The sequence below is a fragment of the Panthera tigris genome, chromosome F3 (genome assembly GCF_018350195.1).
Source record: "Panthera tigris isolate Pti1 chromosome F3, P.tigris_Pti1_mat1.1, whole genome shotgun sequence".
Lineage (NCBI taxonomy): Eukaryota > Metazoa > Chordata > Mammalia > Carnivora > Felidae > Panthera > Panthera tigris.
The window spans coordinates 1,796,081-1,815,676 of NC_056678.1; the positions used below are offsets into that span (position 1 = coordinate 1,796,081).

At 57.1% G+C, this 19,596-nt stretch overlaps 1 protein-coding gene across 1 annotated transcript in view; it reads left to right on the forward strand.

The window, feature by feature from the left end:
• Positions 1-3,420: 3,420 nt before the first annotated feature.
• DNAH14 (dynein axonemal heavy chain 14) overlaps positions 3,421-19,596 on the forward strand; it is a 404,678-nt gene continuing 388,502 nt past the window's right edge. The window contains 2 exon segments of the mRNA XM_042976694.1: positions 3,421-3,482; positions 14,669-14,824. Of these exon segments, the coding sequence (XP_042832628.1) occupies positions 14,677-14,824 (148 nt within the window). The 5' untranslated portion in view covers positions 3,421-3,482; positions 14,669-14,676.

Genomic DNA, 19,596 nt, shown 5'->3' on the forward strand with positions numbered 1-19,596 from the left:
TGAATAATTTTTTTTAATGTTTATTTTTGAGAGGGAGAGAGAGAGAGAGTGCAAGCAGGGGAGGGGCAGAGAGAGAGGGAGACACAGAATTCGAAGCAGGCTCCAGGCTCTGAGCTGTCAGCACAGAGCCTGATGGGGCTCAAACCCACGAAGCATGGGATCATGACCTGGGCCAAAGAAGGACGCTTAACTGACTGAGAGCCTCCCCAGGTGTCCCCCCAAAATTAAAATTTTAGAACGTTGATGTTCATCCGAGATTCAGATTGAACTGGGGTTTGCATATTTTATCTGGCAGCCTGACTTAGGACAAATTCATCATCGAGGCTCGTAACGCTGCTTTCATTCTGTTCCTGTGCCATCTGATTTCCAGCCAGGCTACGTGCACAGTCAGGAAATCAGACTGTTCCACCCGGCTTGCGACACTGTTCCCTGTAGTCACTTCTCACAGCTCAGGAACAACCCTCTTCAGCTCCTCTGAACTCTCTGGCGAGGAGGTCTGGCTCCGTCTCTCAGGTGCTAGGCTTGGACTGCTGTGTACAAGATGAGAATATGAGGCTTCACCGCCCTGCTCAGGCAAGCTTCCCTTCTCCGCAGCCTCCCGAGAGATTTTCAGGGTCAATTCTGACCCCATCCACAGTCAGGGTTTACGTCACTGTGACCAGGCCAATCCTGTTCGCCAGCCGAGCCAGCCACATTTCCTTTGTGGCAGAACTTTTTGGGAGTTTTCTGGGGGGGGATGTTAGTAATGGTCTTTTTCACTTAGTTTTTAAGGTGTTTATCACTAACTCGTCCCAATTGTGTAAATCCTTCGATACACTCGGCCACGCCGGGCCTTCCATCAACGTCATCTCCTGGATGACACCCTTCCCCCCTCCCACCTGCTCCCGTGTGAAGTGGTTCATCTACGGTCCAGCCTCACCTGGGGTGGCCCTCGCCGGCCGCTGGGGACCGTCCCCCCCCCCTCGTGCTGATGGAGCAGACCCCTCCCAGCCCTCCATACCTGCTGGTCGGACGGGCCACGAGAACCACGTGTGGGATGAAGACCAGAGCCTCGGAGGGTGGCCGTGCCCTGGACTTGGCTTCGCGTGCGCTGTGGTTCCTGAGACAAGGTCTGGACCCCGTCTCCCTGCCCCCACCTGCAGCCCCTCACCCTCCGTGTGAGCTGTCGGGGTGAACAGCACCGGGGAGCTACCTGACGAGCGGCCCCGGTTTGCGGGTCCCCTGCGTCCTTGGGCTGGGCGCGGCCCAGGGACACCCGGGTGCTGTGCTGTAGGACCCACCAGCGAGAGTGACGGGTGGGGGAGCGCGTGGCATGCTTGCTTTGTGCTTTCTTCTTCACTAGCGATTAATTAAATACAGTGCCATCTACTAACTGGAAAGGGATGGTTCTCAAAGGGAGCAGATTCATTTTCTGTCTCCAGAGTGTTCTGTTTTCTGATTCACACGGTCATTCTTCTCCGTCATTCACTGCTCCACCCGACAGAATAAACATCGTGCAGGATGAACTCTCATGGACGTCCCTCTCGTGCACGCTGGAGACAAGCGCCAGGCGCCCCTGGTCTGACCAGAGGTCATGGCAGGACCACAATCGTGATGCTTTGTGGCCCAAGCTATCCATGTGGATCAAAGTCCATTTGTTCGAGGGCAGAAGGGGCTTCCCTCCCCGCGATGACACATGGGTCGTGAAAGACCAAGGAATCCAAACGCCTCTCTTATCCTGGACTCTCGTGGTAAGAGCGAGGAGCGCCCACCTCCGATCCCACTGTTTCGGCAATTACTTGGTCACGACTTTGCTCCCTGCTAGAAAGCGTGCACCTCTGAGACCATCTTATTAATTTCCACAGCCTGAGAAAGTGCCAGGATGCTGGAAAGACAGTCCGTGTCTAGAAAGTTATTTCTAAACAACAAAATCTGTTGGCCGATTTCACAGGTAACTGTTTGTTATTTAATGACAGTGATAGCTTGCTTTTGAATTGTACTTTATAATTTTCAAAGTAGGTTCACATACATGATCTGATTTGCTTCTCGGAGCTGACTGTGCAGGAGGCAGGGCAAGTGTTAAATAGAGCTTATCCAGAAAATTCCATCACTTCCTCCTCCACTTTGGAGAGATGATAAAGCCTGATAATACTGGTTATTGTGTGATGAGAAACCACGGGGACCAGTGTGTGCTTCATCAGAATCCTTTTGTGGGATTCTAGAAAAACAAATTCTAGGTGGCCTCGGAATTCCTCCTAATCATCTGTAGCTGTGAACAGATGGCCTTGTTCCCCGAGTCAGGATGGCAAAACTCAGGCACACATGTGCAAAATTACTCTTGAGGCTATAAACTCAGCAGCAAGGACAGAAGGTTGGAGAACAAATCTATGTTATCTTTCAGGGTGTGAGCCACGACAGCTCGGGCTTCTGCTGCATCACTGGTCCCTCTGCTTTGGGGTCCACCATCTGGACCCTAGGAAGGACCGCACTGGAGTGGAGAGAACCCCAGAGTAGCCGCTGAGCTTGGAGGAAGCTGTCTTTATCCCCGTGTGTGGAGAGAAGCTATAAAACTATGATTCTGGGGGCGTCTGGGGGCTCAGTCAGTTAAGCATCTGACTTCGACTCGGGTCATGATCTCACCGCTGGTGAGTTTGAGCCCCATGTCCGCTCTGTGCTGACAGCTCGGAACCTGGAGCTTCTGTGTCTCCCTCTCCGCCCCTCCCCTGCTCGGGCGCACGCTCTCTCTCTCCCAAATCAAAATAAATAAACGTTAAAAAAATTAAAACAAAATTATGGTTCTGGGAACGGGGGAGCAAACAGCAAAGGTAGTCTGAGAACAGGCCTTTGTGCGTCTTTTCCTGCACGCTGCGCCCCCATTCTTGTGACACCTCTGACTCCTTTGAAGAAACCCTTTCGCTCGGGGAGGTTCTGGCCAGGAAAACCCGCTGGCAGCTGGGGGACCACGTCCAGGGCAAGCAGGGGACCCGGCGTGGCCGGCGAGGGTCTCCCACCTCCCTCTCGGCAGAGACTGGCTCGTGGGAGCACAGACGATTCGAGTCTCTGCGGACTCAGCGGAGGCCCTCGGGAGAGGCGATTAGAAGGAGACTAGGAGCGCGGGGCTGGGGGGGCTCACCGCGGCCTGTCCGGGGTGAGGCCCAGCAGGAGGAAAGCAGAAGAGAGAGGAGACACGGGCTCAGTGTGCTTGACCTCCTTCCGTCCCCGGGCACGGCTGCACCTGCTCTCAGTGCTACTGACTTTGGCCTTTGCAGTGGCGTCGGCTGATCCGTACGTAGTGAGCGGAGAGCTCGTCCTTGGGTTCACGCGTCTGCGCGGGCGTGGGGAGGACAACGTGGGCGTGTACGTGCACGGGGAGGACGTCGTGCGTGGGGAGGACGACGTGCGTGGGGACGACGCCGTGAGGGCGCACGGGCCTGGGGAGGATGGCGTGGCCGTGCACGAGCGTGGGGAAGGCCGCCGGGGAGTGTTACTCGCTGGGGCGGCAGGTGCGGGCCAGACCGAAGGAGAAAGATCGGCGCGGGTGGGTTGTCAGGAGGTGTGGCCGGGAAAGCAGAGGTAAGACCTGGCCGCAGTCGCCGTGTTTGGGTCCAGGGAGCACTCTGTTATCAGGCCCTGAGAAGCACCTCGGGACCGTGTACGTCGACTTGGTACAAGTTATATGGTTGACACACTTCCTTCGGGGTAGAAGAGGTGAAGAGGAGGGGAGTTGACTCCCTGCCTGGGTCCCCGGCTCACCGATAGGCCTCAGAGGATCCGTGAGCCTTCAGGGCTATGTGCAAACACTGCGTGTACGTTCGTTTTTCTGAGCAGAGGGTCCTATGCTCCAGCAGGAAGATGCGCAGAGGGGAGGTGGTTGGACCTGAGCGGACACCCGTCCCACCCCTCCCGCCCTCCGCGCCCCTGGAAGCGGGGGTGAGCCAGGGCCTGCCTGTCTGAGAGACGGGCGCCGTGGTGGGGCTGCCCTAACTCGGGGAGGCAGACGGCCTCCGAGAAGCAGGGACGGGAAGGCGGGCCCACGGCCCGGAGAATGAGGCGTGAAGCGGGTGGCCCCGCAGACGGGCCGCGATCTGTGCTCTGGGTCGCGGGGGCTCGCTGGTTCCCGGGTCAGGTACCCCTAGCGCCCGAAGCCTGGTTCCGCCTCTGCCTCGCCACCTGTGACCCGCTCCGAGCTCTCTGCATTTCCCTCCTCTCTCTTTTCTTAAAAAGGGACCAAGTGAGGGCTCCCGTGGTTATTTCCTTTCTTCTGCTAACGTTGGACATAGCTGGTGTTTTTTTCTGGCTCCTTGAGATGCAAAGTTAGGTTGTTACTTGAGGTCACCGTTCCTGTTTCATGTGGGCGTTTGTCCCAGTAAACCTCCCTCTTAGGGTTGCCAGTTGCCGCATCAGTGGTTTTCTTTTCTTTTGTGTCCAGGTATCTTCTGTTTCCCCTTTTTGTTTCTTCTTTGATCCCACCATCGCTCAAGAGCCTGCGGTTTAATTTCCACCTATTTGTAATTCCCATCCTTCCCTACGCTGTTGACTTCTAGTTTAGTCCCTTGTGGTCAGGAGATTGGTGGGGTCTCAATCCTCCTCCGTGTCAGAGATTATTTTTTTTTTAATGTTTATGTATTTTTGAGAGAGACAGAGTGTGGGCAGGGCAGGGGCAGAGAGAGAGAGAATGAGATGCAGAATCCAAAGCAGGCTCCAGGCTCCGAAGTGTCAGCACAGAGCCCAACACGGGGCTCGAACCCACAAACTGTGAGATCATGACCTGAGCTGAAGTCGGATGCTTAACCGACTAAGCCACCCTGGCGCCCCTCTCGTGACAATTTTTGACGTAAAGTCGATTTTCTCTGACGTAAGTATTACCACCCTGTTTTCTTGATTTCCATTTGTGTGAAGTATCTTTTCCGTCCCTTTGCTTCTGGCCTTTACACGCCCTTGAATCAACATAAAGTGAACTTCGAGCCCATGGTTGGGTTGTGTGATCTTAACTCATCTTGGTAACCCTGTAAGTAACGCAAATCCTTCTCATTTCCGTTGGAGAGGGAGGCCCCGGTGCTCACAGACTACATGACCCGCTCAGCCCCAGTCTCCCCGTTGGCAAAGCAGGGCTGTTTCCGCAGACCCCCCACCTCTCTCCCTCCCGCCCTTTTCCTCCAGGCACAAGAGGACCTGCTCAGAGCTGGGGCACGGACGCCAGGCGAGGAGTCCGGTCTCAGGCAGAAGGGCCCCAGAAAACCTTGGAAACTGTAGTCTTGGTGGTCACAGGCTGACTTGCTTGAGGGTCCTGTGGTTGGTACGTTATCGTGGTTCTGGCACTCAACGGTATTAGGTGGTATTATCTGTCCCTTTCTCCGTATCATTTTATCATTAAGTGATATCACAAGTTGGGTGATCTCCATCCACTATTGGCGGTTGTCGTGGGGGCTCACCGTGTGTCTCTGCAGGCTGCTATGGCCGCGGGAGACAGCAATTCCGCGTGGGGGGGCTGCCCACAGACGTTAACGTGGCTCAGAGCTCCTCCGCCAGCACTGGGGGGGGGGGGGGGACGGGGAGCGTGGGGGCGCGTCCACACGGCTTCAGCCTGGCCACACCTTCCCACGTGCACTCCGGGCCGGGGAGGCTCCAGAACGTTTCCAGGAGGCTTGGAATACTTTTGGAAGGTTTCTTTCTCTGCGGAGGCAACATAGAAAGTTAGAAGGAATGGTTGGGATTTGGACGAGCCGGTGGCTTTCACACAGTTTTGGAACACGATCCACAATACGAAACGTGTGTGTGTGTGTGTTCACACAAATGCATGTGTGTAACAAGTATTAAACACATAACACTTAACGCACGCTGTGGCCTCCTCAGTACTCCGATGATTCCCTCTAGTCAGATAATTCGTTCCGGTTAGTTCTGACCCACTAAATACAGTTACCACCAGTGAATCCACCCCAGGTCGCGAGTGTGGGTCTCTGCTCCCCTCCACTTCCCCGTCAGGACGGGGCAGGTGGGTGTGACGGGGACGTGCCGTCCGTGCTCACCGGGCGCGCGGGAACTTTCCCAGCACAAGCGCAGGGCCTCAGCCAGAGTTGCTGGTTGTTCTTACTCTTCTGCACCGCATCCTGCCCGGTGCTGCGGGAGGCGAGTGAGGTGTGGCCCTGTCGCGCAGGCCTTCACAGGGAGAACGATCTCGGGGCCTCTGTATCCATCGTCAGCCAAACCCGCGTCTGTAAATAATTAAGGGTAAAGACCCAGGAATGGCACTGGACTGGACCCGAAAGAAACTTCCTAGGAGTTCACCCGATGGAAGCAATAACTCAAAAACAGTGGCGAGGAAGGCGAGGGACGGAGCGTAAGCCTGCACTGCACGTGCACAGCGGGTCAGAACGGCTGCAGGGCCCGCCTCTTGTCGTGGATGCATTTCAGTGCGTCCGGGGGAGGCTCAGGACAAGCTGTGAGGACTTCCTCATGACCTGGAAGTGACGGCATGCCGTCGGTCTCCATGGCACGTGTGCGTGTTTTGTACTCGGTCCACACGGTGGATCTGAGGCTCCTGACGGCGCCGGGGGGACCTGGAACCCTTAGTACTGAGAAAAAAGCCTTTGTGGTAAAACAGGGTTCGTCCGAGCCCTGCCACCTTCCAGCCCCCGTGGCCTTCGGCCAGTGGCTTAATCTTGCAAAACGGGGCCGGTGACCGCACCCACGTCACAGCATCTTTGGGAAGTGGATTCAAATACTCAGAAGCCCACACGGCTTCTAGCGACGACTGGATGCTCCAGAGCTGCGTAGACTCTCCCGTGTTCACTGCCCTGTGCGCTCGGGCCCGAACCTTGGAGAGCCAGAGAGAGGAGGGGTCACCGCCACGGATGAGGCTTCCTGGAGGGGGTCGTTTTCATGGTGGGGGAGGCTGGCGGTTTCCCAAGCCTCAGAGAAGGTGGAAACAGCCCAACCCCCCGAAGGAGAACACGCCTGGGGTCTCAGCCACACCCGCTCTGCGAGCTCTGCCATCCCCGGCACAGGCGGGGTCACATCCCGCTTCTCTGAGGTTGACAGAGAGAAACAGACATGAGGCAGGTTCAGGAGCAACTATTTTTGGTGACACAAAGTGGCTGCAATCAGCCTGTCCTTTTTCCTGGAATAATGCTCTGCATGGAACACAGCCCATGGGTCCTGCTCTGGACTTGGCGGTGTCCTCCCACCTGGCGTTGCCCTGCCCCCACCCCTCCTCCTGACACACCTGCCCCGCCCTTGGGGGAAGGGCTCTTCCTGCCCCAGGGGCGGCAGGTTCTGTCCCCAGCCAGACATTTGGCGTCACCGGGGCCCTGCTGACATCCCGCCAGCACCACACATATTGGAGCGCAAATACTTAAAGCTCCTTCCACGTCCGAAACTGCCACCCTGTCCTCCAGTCTGACCCTGCTCCTCCTGTGGGGGGACAGACGTGATGATGAGGGGCCCTCAGGGGACAGCCACACGCGGCCAGCCTGTTGGGTGTGGAGGGGCCTGGCTCCCAGGCCGCACCTAGAGGTCGGGGTCTTCAGATCCTGCCGCTGTGTCCCAGGTGGACGGTTCTCGATCAGCGACCTGTCCTGGGGAGGTGACTGTCGCCCCGTGACCAGCAGGTGCCGCGTGCTCCCTGGAGATGCGCGAATCAGACCTGTGACCCCGCTGCTTACACCCCACCAGGTGGGTGTGGTGCTGTGGCAGGTGAAATACGGCGCCCCCGCACCTGGGCCGGCCGTGTGACTCGTCTTCACCTGCAGAGCGCGTCAGGCACGCCTCGTGACCGCCACGCCTGGGCCTCAGCACGCTTGCTGTCCCTGCTCCTGTTCACCAGGAACGTTGCTCAGGAAGATGGCATTCAAGATGCCACGGCCACCCCAGTGACCGAGCGCGGGGGCCCGAGTCAGCCCCGGCAGGACCTGTAGAAGCACCTGCTCAAGCGGGACCCGGAGGAACGGTGAGCGGTCTGAGCCCCCAAGTCTGGAGCTGGTCTGTTCCCCGGCACCTGCAGGTTAGCAGAGAGAAAGTTGAGATTCGGGGCCGCCTGGGAACGGGCCCCAGGGGGTGGGGGGGTTGACGGGCAGGACCGGTTCCAAAATGTCCGTAGTGGTAATGAGGCCGTGTTCACCTGTAGGGCCTTCTGGTTTGCGGGGGTCTTCCGCAGACTTTAGCGCCATCGATTCTCATAGTATTCCTTCTGGTTACGGGCTCCCCAGAGACAAGCAGCGGGTGGTCCAGTGTGGGAGGGGCTTCCAGGAAAGCACAGGGAGGGAGAAGGCACCGGCCAGGGCTACGGCATCTCAGGCCAAGCTTCTTTAGGTCCTTCCCGGGGACAAGGAAGCCAGACTTCATTCTCTGTGCCTCTTGGTCACTGGTGCAGGACTGCCGGTGTGAGGGGCACAGAGAAAGGAGAGCCAGTTTCCAGACGTTTCTCGCCTCCTTCCCTGGGGACAGAACTTTGGAAAGGAGCTGCAGGCCCTGTTTGTTGGGAATATACCAGAAGCAGGCAAAGCCGGGAGTGTGGGGAGCCCCTCTGCGCTGGGGCCTGGCGCCCGGGCACAAGTCCCCACAGGGCACCTGGTGCCCTGTGTGCCTCTGCAAGGGAGTGGGGAGCCAGTGGCAGGCCCTGAAGGGGCCTGGGAGGACGTCCAGAGGCAGGGCTCATGGTCCTGATGAGACTGGAGGCTTTCTGTCTCGTCCCACCCGGGACTCTGTCACTAGGAGACAATGTGGCCGCAGCATGGCCCTGACTTGCATTCTGTGTCCCTTTATGGGGTCATCGGTCAGGTGAGACTGTGAGAGGAGGCCGAGGGAAGGCTCAGGAGCACAGTCCGTTACGCTCCCAGGTGCTGGCGGCGGAGGCCGCGGGCTCACAGGGCCATGTGAGACACCAGGCGGTCAGGAGACAAGACAGGAGCGAAGGAAGCGTCAGGCCGGAGGAAAAGGCAGGCAGGGCTGGTGAACAGCTGAGGACGGGCCGGCCAGTTTGAGGCCCATGGGCCGGGGGCTACGGGATGTCCCCAGTAGTACGTGGCCCCGGGATGGTCGAGGCAGAGGAGGTCCCCCCCCAGCCACGCATTGTCACTCTGCAGATCAAAGGCACGAGGGGGCCTCTGCTGCTCCAAGAACTGGTTCTCTAGAGGGGGCAGTCCCTCCCCAGCCCCAACAGGCTTTAAGATGTCAGAATATCCCACCATATGTCCAGAATATGAGAAATGTTTGTGATACAACTTCTCAGCAAAAGGCGTCCCACCTATGATTCTTTGCTTCTTTCTTATTCAGTTTATTTCTTTATTTTGAGAGCAAGAGTGAGCAGGGGCAGGGACAGAGAGAGGGAGACCGAGAATCCCAAGCAGGCTTTGAGTGGTCGGCGCACAGCCGGATGCAGGGCTCCAACTCACGAACCGTGACGTCGTGGCCTGAGCCGAAAGCAAGACGCAGACGCTCAACCGACTGAGCCACCAGGCGCCCCTATGATTCTTTGCTTCTTGAGAGAAACGTCCCGTGATTTATCATTATCGAACTTAAAGCGATGGCAAGTGTCCCAGAAAAACTACCTTCACATGTCAGTTTTAAAACCGTGTTATGTGCTGTTTGTCAGATTAGAAGCTACGTTATAATCAATTTGAATTGAGATGTTTCAAAAGGGTGACTTTGGTTAACACGAGCAGCCAGTGTTCGTCCTAGATTTAACGATTTTGAAATCATTTCAGACCTGGAAAAGACATAGTACAAAGCATTCCCGTGTAGATTTTACTTAGGTTCCCCACATGTTAACGTTTTGCCACACCTGCTTTATCATTTCTTCTCTACCTACACACGTGCACAGACACGCACACGCACACACACGTACGTATACACACCCACACACAGACACGATTATTTTTCTGAAATGTTTGAAAGTACTGACCGCTCTATATTTTAGTGTGTTTCCTAAACACGGGGGCCTTCTCTTACCTGACCACAGTGCAGTCGGAAAAGTAATGCATCGACATCCCTATGATTTTAACGGAGGACCTGATGCAGTTTGCCAGGTGTACTGCCCGTGTTTTGTTCTAGTCCACGATCACGTGCTGAGTTTAAATTTTATTTTAACATTTTTCTTTATTTTTGAGAAATCCAGACAGAGCGGGGGAGGGGCAGAGAGCGAGGGAGACACAGAATCCGAAGGAGGCTCCAGGCTCTGAGCTGTCAGCACACAGCCCGACATGGGGCTTGAACCTACGAACCGTGAGATCGTGACCTGAGCTGAAGTTGGACACTTAATGGACTGAGCCACCCAGGCGCCCTTCTCACACGCTGAGTTTATGTCTGTTTTTATTACAAGTGAGGTTCGCTCTGATCCTGTGTTCACAGTATCATGTGCCAGATTTACCCATTGTCAAGTTAATGTGGTTGTCTTTTCTGATAAGTATTTGTGGGCAAACACTTTGAAACTGTAAATATCCTGTTTCTCGTGCTTTCTCTCACGGCATTCATCTCTTGTGAGTGGTTCTGGCCTGAAGCGATTCCGCTGTGCTGCTTTCCAAGTGGGACTTTCCTATTGTCCGTGATACTTTTGTGAGTTGGGAAAGCTTCTCCTTCCCCCCATCTATTTATTTGTGTCGGTGTGGATTCGTGGGTTCTTTTGTTTTACTGGCTATAATCCATGGTGGTTTTGTGGTTCAGATTGTCCCGTATTTGGCCAGCAGAGCGGCTCCAAGCTGCCTCCTCTGTCCTTAGTCCTCCCTCATCTTTGTGAAGCATCTGCTTGGTTTCTGGCTCACGAGATGCTCTCGGCTTCTCCCGTGTACTCAGTGCCCCAGCCCTGGAGCAAACCATTTCTCCAAGGAGACGTGCCTTGTGATTGGAAAATGAATTCGGAAATCAAGGTCTAGGCACGGGGTATGCTCACTGGGTTTCCCTTCTCTGGGGTCAACGTGAGCCTCCTCGGTGAGCAGACCTAGGACGTGTGTCTTATGGAAGTTTCTACAACGTGAATATGCTCCTCCACACCCATACCCACATCTGCGTGTGCGTGCACGTGGCCATGAGCTCAAGTCCACGCTGACACCTCCAGGTCCCCTGCAGCACCACACAGGGTTCATTCTACCACCCCCCCTTTTCTTATTTATGAGTTTCTTCTCCAACAGTGAGAAACCCCTCTCACTGTCTGCAATGAACAGTCAAACCTTGGTTTGCAAGCATCATTCGTTCCAGAAACATGCTTGTAATCCAAAGCACTCGTATATCAAGGCGGATTTTAAGAACCATCGGCTCAGTTGTGATCATGTGACGTTCAGCGTCACGTACAACTCGTGTCGCAAGACATCGCTCGTTTATCAAGTTAAAGTTTATTAGAAACGTTTGCTCGTCTTGCGGAACACTCACAGAACAGCAATCCAAGGTTTGACGGAATTAACTCATTTACTCGGTGCTAGAGTAGAGCTAAAGTTGCATTGGAGTTGGTGACCCCATGAGCCCCAGTGAAAACAAATCCGCTAACTAGAGCACAACATCCATTTACCTACAGTAAGTCACTCCAGTAACGTAACTTCTGTTCCCTGCGCCCCTTACCCCCTCCAAGTGGTAATTTTGCTCGTTGAAATACAGTTCGGGTCACTGTACAGACACTAACATGATTTTTTTTTTTTTTAACATTTATTCTTTTTGAGAGAGAGAGCATGGGCAGGGCAGGTGTAGAGAGAGAGGGAGACACAAAACCGGAAGCAGGCTCCAGGTCCTGAGCTGGCAGCACGGAGCCCGACGTGGGGCTCGAACCCGTGGACTGTGAGATCGTGACCTGAGCCAAAGTCGGAACTTAACCGACTGAGCCACCCAGGGGCCCCTAATTTTTAATACGTTTTAACGGAGGAGGGGGTTCACAAATGCAAAAGCACGTAGGGCCCACGCAAGCCACACCGTGGCCCGTGGTGATGCAGCTGGGGCTGCAAGGTTTTCCACTCCGCACGCTGTGTGCTTTTGGCCCAGGCCACGTGGGGGTCTGGACTGCGTGCAGTTCCACTCGAGTTCCACTCGAAAAGCTGGAACGTGAGGGTTGTCTGTAGGAGCCACGCAGGAAGCTGCGTCTTGGGGACCAGGAGAGCCAACGAGACGGGACCCCCTTGTGGCTCTTCCCCGTCCCCCGGAGTCCAAGGGATCTGGTCAGGAGCGCCCGTGGGAAATGAGGATTGGTGCCCAGGAAGCAGTGTGTCAGGGAGCGTTTTTAAATCCACATTCCTGTCTGTGCAGCATACGGACGATTTTGATGTGGCGGTAACGTCCCCCTCAGCAATTGCTCACGTCGGCAGTTCGTACGCGGCCAGTGTAACTTTGCCCTTTTCTCCACTCCTGGGTGCTGGCCGCAGTGGCCCCGGGGTCTGCATCTCTCCGTCTCTGCTGACACGCTACACCCTTAACAGGTGGAATTTAACAACATTCCACCGGATTCATTTGAGATTATAAATAGAATTACCGTTTTTTTTCCAAGTCACTTGTGTTTATGCCAGTTTATGAAACGTGCGGTTCTAAACACCACGGACGCGACAGTGTGGGGTGCAGCCCGAAGAATGAGCAATTATTTGCTGCGAAGAACCCAAAATAACCCCGTCAGGTGGTGCCCAGGGGCTTCCATCAGGGGTGGGGAACGAGCCGTTGTCAGTGTCACTGCACCGTGGCTCGATGTCACTGCTCTCCGTGTCCTTTGTTCAAGCATGGGCTCCTCGACTTCAGTGCCTGTATGACACGGTGAGCCTGCAGGGAGACGCGGAAGGGAGGCCATGTGCCTGCCCCCCAGCAGGCAGGACTCGGTGACAGGTGCTCAGGCCCTCCCCCTTCTGTCCCTTCCCCCCAGGTGAGCCCAAAGGTCACAGCGGCCTTGTTTCTGTGACTTCATATGCGAGTGGCTGTTGTGACATGTGCCCTTACAGGAGGGGGACACTGTCCTGTTGAGAGACACAGACCCCAGCGTGCCACACGCAGCTCCTCTCCTACCCCCATTACCCCCAAAGGAGAGCAAGGAGCAGACAGGGGAGCCCGAGCTGGGGCCGGGGCCTCGGGGAAGGTGATGGGCGCCTTCCTCTCTGGGTGCTGTGTCCCAAGAGGGGGCCGGAGACACCCCTGGGATCGGTGAGCTTCGTTCTCAGTCCCAACTTAGCTTTGAAATGACAGGAAGAGCTTTCCGCCTGTGAAGTGAGAGTTTTGTCAGATTAACCCAGAAAGAAAAAGTAAACCCCAGGTCAGGGGCCCATCTCTGCCACCCCCCACCCCCACCCCCACCAAGGCTGCTCTTGGAACCGTCCTCTTACCAGAAATGCAGCTGGGCTCCTTTAATGGTGCAAAAAAGCCCCTCCGTCAAGCACTGGCTTGGCTCATTCAGTCCGCTGACGACTCGAGGGCCCAGCGAGAGAGTCACAGGACACAGCCTGGTCCACCTGCTGGGTCTGCCTCCCGCCCCCTCCCCGCTGCTGCACCTCAGAGGAGACACAGCTGCTCCTTGGGCTCCGGGCTCCGGCCCCACGGCTGCCACTCTCTGGGGACCTCGGCTCCGGCTCTGAGCCCACTCCCCTGGGGGCGCCAGCCATGTGTCAGGACGTCTAGTTGGGGTTTTCTTGTAAAGGGGGCGGAGAGCTGGGCATCATCCGTTTCAGTGTTGCTGGTTTCCCCCGGTTTACGGTTTGCAGTAGCCAACTAGGGGCGAGGGCAGCATTTAAGGAACGAAATGGAACAGGGGTGCCCGGGGTCTCGGTCAGTTGAGCGCCCACTCTGGATCTCCGCTCAGGTCGTGATCTCATGGTTTGTGAGTTCAAGCCCCGCGTCGGGCTCTGTGCTGACAGCTCGGAGCCTCCTTGGGATTCTTTCTCTCTCCCTCTCTCTGTCCCTCCTCGCCTCGCTCTCTCACTCAAAATAATTAAAAAAAAGAAATGGAATAAAAACAGCACAAAATAGATGAGGGCCCGGCACAGGATGAGCCCCAGGAAGCTTCTGTTGTGTTTGTACGAGTGTGAAGGTCTTGTATGTGGGACCATAACGCTGGTTTCTTACGAGATCGTCCTCACGGAAGTTTGAAAACCGCGGGTTCTGTTTTACCACGTCTCCAACTCCGTCTGCTGGATCACTTGCCTCAGAATTACCTGGAGGACGGCCTGGTAGTTAACACGCAGGGTCCAGATGCCCACAGGGCACGTCTGAGGGCAGGGGTGGGGAACCTGCACTTTGGTCCCCTGGTCTGGTCTTGTGTCCATGTGCCCCCCATGCTTGGAGCTGCTTGCCCTGCGGACCAGTTCTCTGTGCTCCTCTACATCAGGACCTGGTCCATGCAGGGGCGCGGGGGAGTGGGTTGTGTGGGGCTCAGTGCCCCCACCTCCCTGCCTGGTGACTCAAGCACTCAAGTTGGTGGTCCTGTCATTTTAACAAGGTTTCACGGAGCAGAGACCCAGAGAATCTCATGTAGCAACTGCTCAGATCGTATGTTTTTTTTTATTTTATTTTTTTTTTTGAGAGAGAGAAAGACAGTGTGAGCAGGGGAGGGGCAGAGAGAGGGAGACACAGCAGCCGAAGCAGGCTCCAGGCTCTGAGCTGTCAGCACAGAGCCCGACGCGGGGCTCGAACCCACGAACCGTGAGATTGTGACCTGAGCCCAAGTCAGATGCTCAACCGACTGAGCCCCCCAGGCGCCCCATGCAACGTGTTCAAAACTCTAAACTGCATTGTCCTCCCTCAGCACGTGCGATGTCTGCGTCTTTGAACCCGTGTGAAGATCGGATGCAATGGCATGTCTCCCTGTGTCACCTGCGAACTCTCCCGTTGGAGCCCCTGGAACCGCCGCCTCCATCTGGTCCCCTCCCCTGCTGGCTTGTGCTGCCTACAGGGGCCACCGGTAAGTCTCGGTCAACCGAACATCACAGAACATCACGTCGAGGGGCAATGGGGGCGCTGGTCCTCCGGAGAAGGGGCCGAGGGCCTTCTCGCACTCAGCCCCCTCCCACACTGGGGGAGCCCAGACAGCCCTGTGTTTCCTTTCCTGCTCCTGTCTCGTCAGGGGGACATCGTGTGGCTCCTGGCTGTTCCCTGACACCCCTGCCTTTCCCTGGGATGACATTTCCTGACCTGTGTCACTAGCCGCACAAGGAGAGACCCCAGCCTTAGTTAAGACCCCCCCCCCAAGCTGTTCCTGGAGTTTCTGGGGAGGCTCTCATGAGAACCCACAGAAGCCATCTCATGTCTTCCCAATTGCCCGTGAAGCTTGTCTGGGCTCTGATGCAGGCACGACCCCACCTGTGTGGGGGGAGGCCCACCCAGCTGCCTGCCCTCATGAGATGGGTGTAGACTTCACTGAGTTAGGGCCACCCGGCCCCAAGCAGGAAGGAGGACAGGGCCCCTGCTCTGGTCAGTGTGTGTGCTCCTGGGTCACACAGAAGCCCCTAGAACCTCCACCCTCCCTGCAGCACCTCTCAGGGTGTGGATCCCCGAGTCCCAGTCTCCCAGCAGCCCCCGTCCCCTCCTGGCAGCCCCCATAATCCCAGCCTGTGGGCTCTCCCCCGCCCCATCCAGGTCCCCTGGGCGAAGAGGTGCCCCCAGGTGCCCTACTGCACAGCCCGTAGATAAGACGGCTCTGAATCCAGGTATGGACCCGGCGGGCGCAAGCTGGGACCTTGTGGTCCGGGTGTTTCCCTCGTGTCTGTGCCGGCCCTGGGAGGAGCCGACACACACAGTGAGGGCCTTGCCCCTCTGGGCACCCAGCTCAGAGCAGCAGAGCGCTGACCATCAGATGTCACATGACCACAGCACTGGCTGTGACCGGTGAGCCAGAAAGCCTTTCTCCCGGGAAATGAGCCATGACAGGTGTCCCTGCTGGGTGTCCCTGTGGAGCTCAGCATGTGGACCCAAGTGCCCTTCTGGCCTGCTGGGCTCTCCTGCCCTTGGGACCTTCTGGAAGGCGTGGGACGCAGTGAGAAGCGGACCTTCCAGCATGTTCCCTGAATTCCCATCCACCCTCTGCAAAGCCCTGCTCCCCACCGGGACCAGAGAGACCTCTTCAAGGGCACAGTTCTGGCTACGTCCCTCCGGGGCCTGAAGCCTTCAGATTAAGGCCCAAATCCTTCCTGTGACCCTGAACTGTTGATGGGGTTTTGGGGGGATGGGGGTTCGCAGCTGAAGGTCAAGAAAGAATTCTCGAGACATCGTTGGTGCAAAAGAAGGTGATTTTATTGAAGCACGGGGACATACCTGTGGGCAGGAAGAGCTGCGCTGGGATCGTGAGGAGTGACTCCTTCTCTACTGTGGAGGTGGGGAGGTAAAGGCAAAAAGGAGTTTCTAGAAGGACTTGATACGCTAAAGAGGACCCAGCAGACACCAGGGGCCTCGCTGCTGTCAAAGTTGTTTCCCTCTACTAAGGCCTTACCACCAGGAGGGGCGGGGCTCCTGGACAAATGCTCTGCTCTGTATTTGCCTCGAGCATTTGTCCGCGGGCTGCAGGTCACGAGGATGTTCGGTTTCAGCCGCCGTTTCCTTCTGGCCTGTGTTCCCCCATCCCTGTGGAGGGGAGGGTGATGTGGGGGCTCCGGGAAACTGAGTCTACAGGTTTGTAGGGATGAAGCCGTTGATAAGACCGCCTTTGCCTTGTAATTTACTAACAAGATATGTGTAAACTGATCTCAACCATTTGTTTTTCCCTTTTGTCCTTGGGCAGCCTGGAGTGCCTGAGGAAAGAATGTCACCCATATCCCACCTGGGGTCCGGGGATGCTAGCTTGTGCTGGGCCTCGGCCTGCCTTGTGGTCCCTCATCACTGTCACAGCGTCAGTTAGTGTGTGAGGTAATGGCGGGCTCTTGGTCCATGTGCAGGCACGGGGCTGGGACCACGGGGCTCCTCGGTGGGTCCCTCCCTGGTCCTTGACGGTAGCTGGACCTTCTCACCTGCCCCTGGGCTGCAGGCTCCCAGGAAGGACCAGCAGGTTCTGCAGGGGCCGTTTCTGAGCAAGTGTCGGGGTGACCGTGCCGCGGCCGCCCTCTGTCCAGGCGATCGCTAGCTCCACCCAGACTCGGGGAGGCCGGGACCTGCCTCTCGATGTGCTGTCCATGAACTCACAAACCTGCATCCTCCCAAGTTGTGGCGGGACGCGGAACAGCCAGGTAACGGGGTCCACCTGCCCTGACGCCCCATTTATGTTTCTGGGCTCGACACCAAAGCACAGAGTTGCGATTTTAACAGTCTCGTGCACCGGCCCTGGGGTGACTCCTAGCGGGAAGTACTCAGCGTCTTCATGAGATTCAGGGTGAGAGGTGGGGCATCCACTGCTCCCCTGGGGGCAGCGGGTGCATCTCCTGAGTCAGGAAGGAGACCCTCACCTCCCCTCTGAGCACTGAGCAGCAGCGTCACGTTAAGTGGCTTATTTTCGCGGCTTTTCTCCTCGAGTGAGGGGGCCCCAGAGCGGTCATGACTCCTACGCGAGCAGGCGCCTGCAGACCAAGGCTGGAGGGAGCCTTGGAGCAGGTGTGGCTGTGCCGAGGGAAGACCACAGAGGATGGGTTGGCATCGGACGCAGAGGCTGGCGGGCGGTGGAGGCCGCGAAGGCGCAAGGCCAGGAGACGTTGGCACAGTTCTCCCTGGCGGATGGGCAGCGGGTACCTGTGCTGGCGGGGGTCCGTGTTGAGGTGGAGGTGGGAAGGGCCCGCCGCCGGGCTCTGATGGACACGATTGAGCCCTGGGGTGCCCATTACGTGGGAGACCCTGTCACTCTGTCACACACAGGCGAGCTGCGTGCTGTGAGCAGAGCCTGACCCATTGAGATTCCCCCAAGGTGACCGTCGGGGTCACAGGTTTGTTAAAACACTGCGCAGGGGGGCGGCCCTGCCCTCCCGGAACTTCGGCTTACCTTGGGGAGACAGATCATAAAATGCTAAATGTACCCATAAGCACACTACTTCAATAGTCACGTCATGCTGTCACGAGAGTGACCGGGTGGTGGGGGGGTGGGGCACAGGGGTGTTGGGAAGTACTTTCCGGAAAGGCATCTTGGGGGCCGAGTCCTCCGAGGTGAGACTTGCAGAATTCAAGGGGCAGAAGGACCTTCTGGCCGGAGGAGAGAACAAACACGGAGGCCCCGAGTCAGGAGGGAGGCAGGGAGGCCTGTGGGGTGGGAGGGGAGCCAGGGGCTCGCCATCCAGCTGGATTTTGTGAGGAGTCTGGATTTTACTCTAAGGGGAAAGGGAGGGGTCAGACCTGTGGGGCTCACGGGGGTGTCCAGTGCTCAGAGGAGGCCACGGGGGATCTGGGTGCCCGTTCTCAGGAAGGTGCTCTGCGTCACGCTGGCCTTCCCCGTGGTCCCGTCTCTCCAGGTGGGCAGCCGTTAGAGCTCTCAGCTGAGTGCCCTCTGCCTTTATGCTCCCATTCACGTCAGGATATTAAAGCACAGGAAGCGTTCGGTAAATTCCGCGTTCCTCAAGAGGACAGCGTGGCGGTAAGAGGCTGTGATGGGCGCCACGCAGGAGGGAGGCCATCGCGAAGCTGTCCCGGAAGGGTGCCGGCTGCTTTGGGAGAAGAGCCCCGGGGCCTGCAGCGCGGACGCTGGGTCTGGGGCCCCCTTCGTGTCACCCCTGTAGGGCGGTGTGAAAGCCATCACGGTCCCCCTTCAATTCCGGATGCCTCTTCTGGGCTTCCCCGTCGAGCACGGGGCCCTAGCCTGGCAGACTGGGGTTACCTGTGGGCTTTGGTGGCAGTCACGGTGGCGTTCTGCTGCCGCTGTCTCTTCGCCTGACCTCGAGGGACCCGGCTCCGCCTGCCTCTGGGTCACGTCGCTCATCTGGCCCCTTGGCACCCGAGTCGGTACAAGAGTCAGGGGTGTTGCACGAACGTGCCGAAAGGCGGGCAGTGTACTCCCTTCTGGAGATCGCGATGGACACTGTCTCCTCCTCCACCAGGTCACAGACGCTGGTTCACCCACGTCCACCCTTCGCCATGTGACTGGGATGCTGGAACGCGGCGAGCGGCGTCAGATCCCGTGCGCGGGGGCTGAGAGGCCCTGGGGCGGAGCATGGGCGGGAAATCTGTTGAGAGGATCAAGTTCGAGGCAAGGGCACGGGCCCAAAAAAGACGCCCATTTGAAGCCCAGAGAGCTTCTCTGACACAGACGAGTGGGGAGTGTGGTCGGACGTGGCCACGTGGGTGAGGGGGCTTCTCTGACGCCGACCTCATACGCAGCTGCTCACCCTGCACCCTGCGTTTCCAGGGATAAAACCCTAGATTGCAGCTTACCGCTTGAGTGACGGTGGTGACCTCTTTATTCCTCCTCCAGGGCCCCAGGGCTTGCTTTTAGGGGCCACATGATGTGGTCAGAACGCTTTCCCTGTCCCCCTTCGTCAGCGCTTCCCGCTCCAGGCCACCGACGCGCCTCCTGGAATGGTCAGTGGCATTGATGGCACAATCTTCTTGCCTCCCACAACGTTAAGTCCGAGTTTTTCTTTATTTTTTTCTTTTTTAATGTTTATTTATTCTTGAGAGAGAGAGACAGAGTGTGAGCAGGGGAGGGGCGGAGAGAGGGAGGGAGACGCAGAATCCGAAGCAGGCTCCAGGTTCCGAGCCGTCAGCACAGAGCCCGATGCGGGGCTCGAATTCATTAATTGCAAGATCTTGACCTGAGCCGAAGTCAGT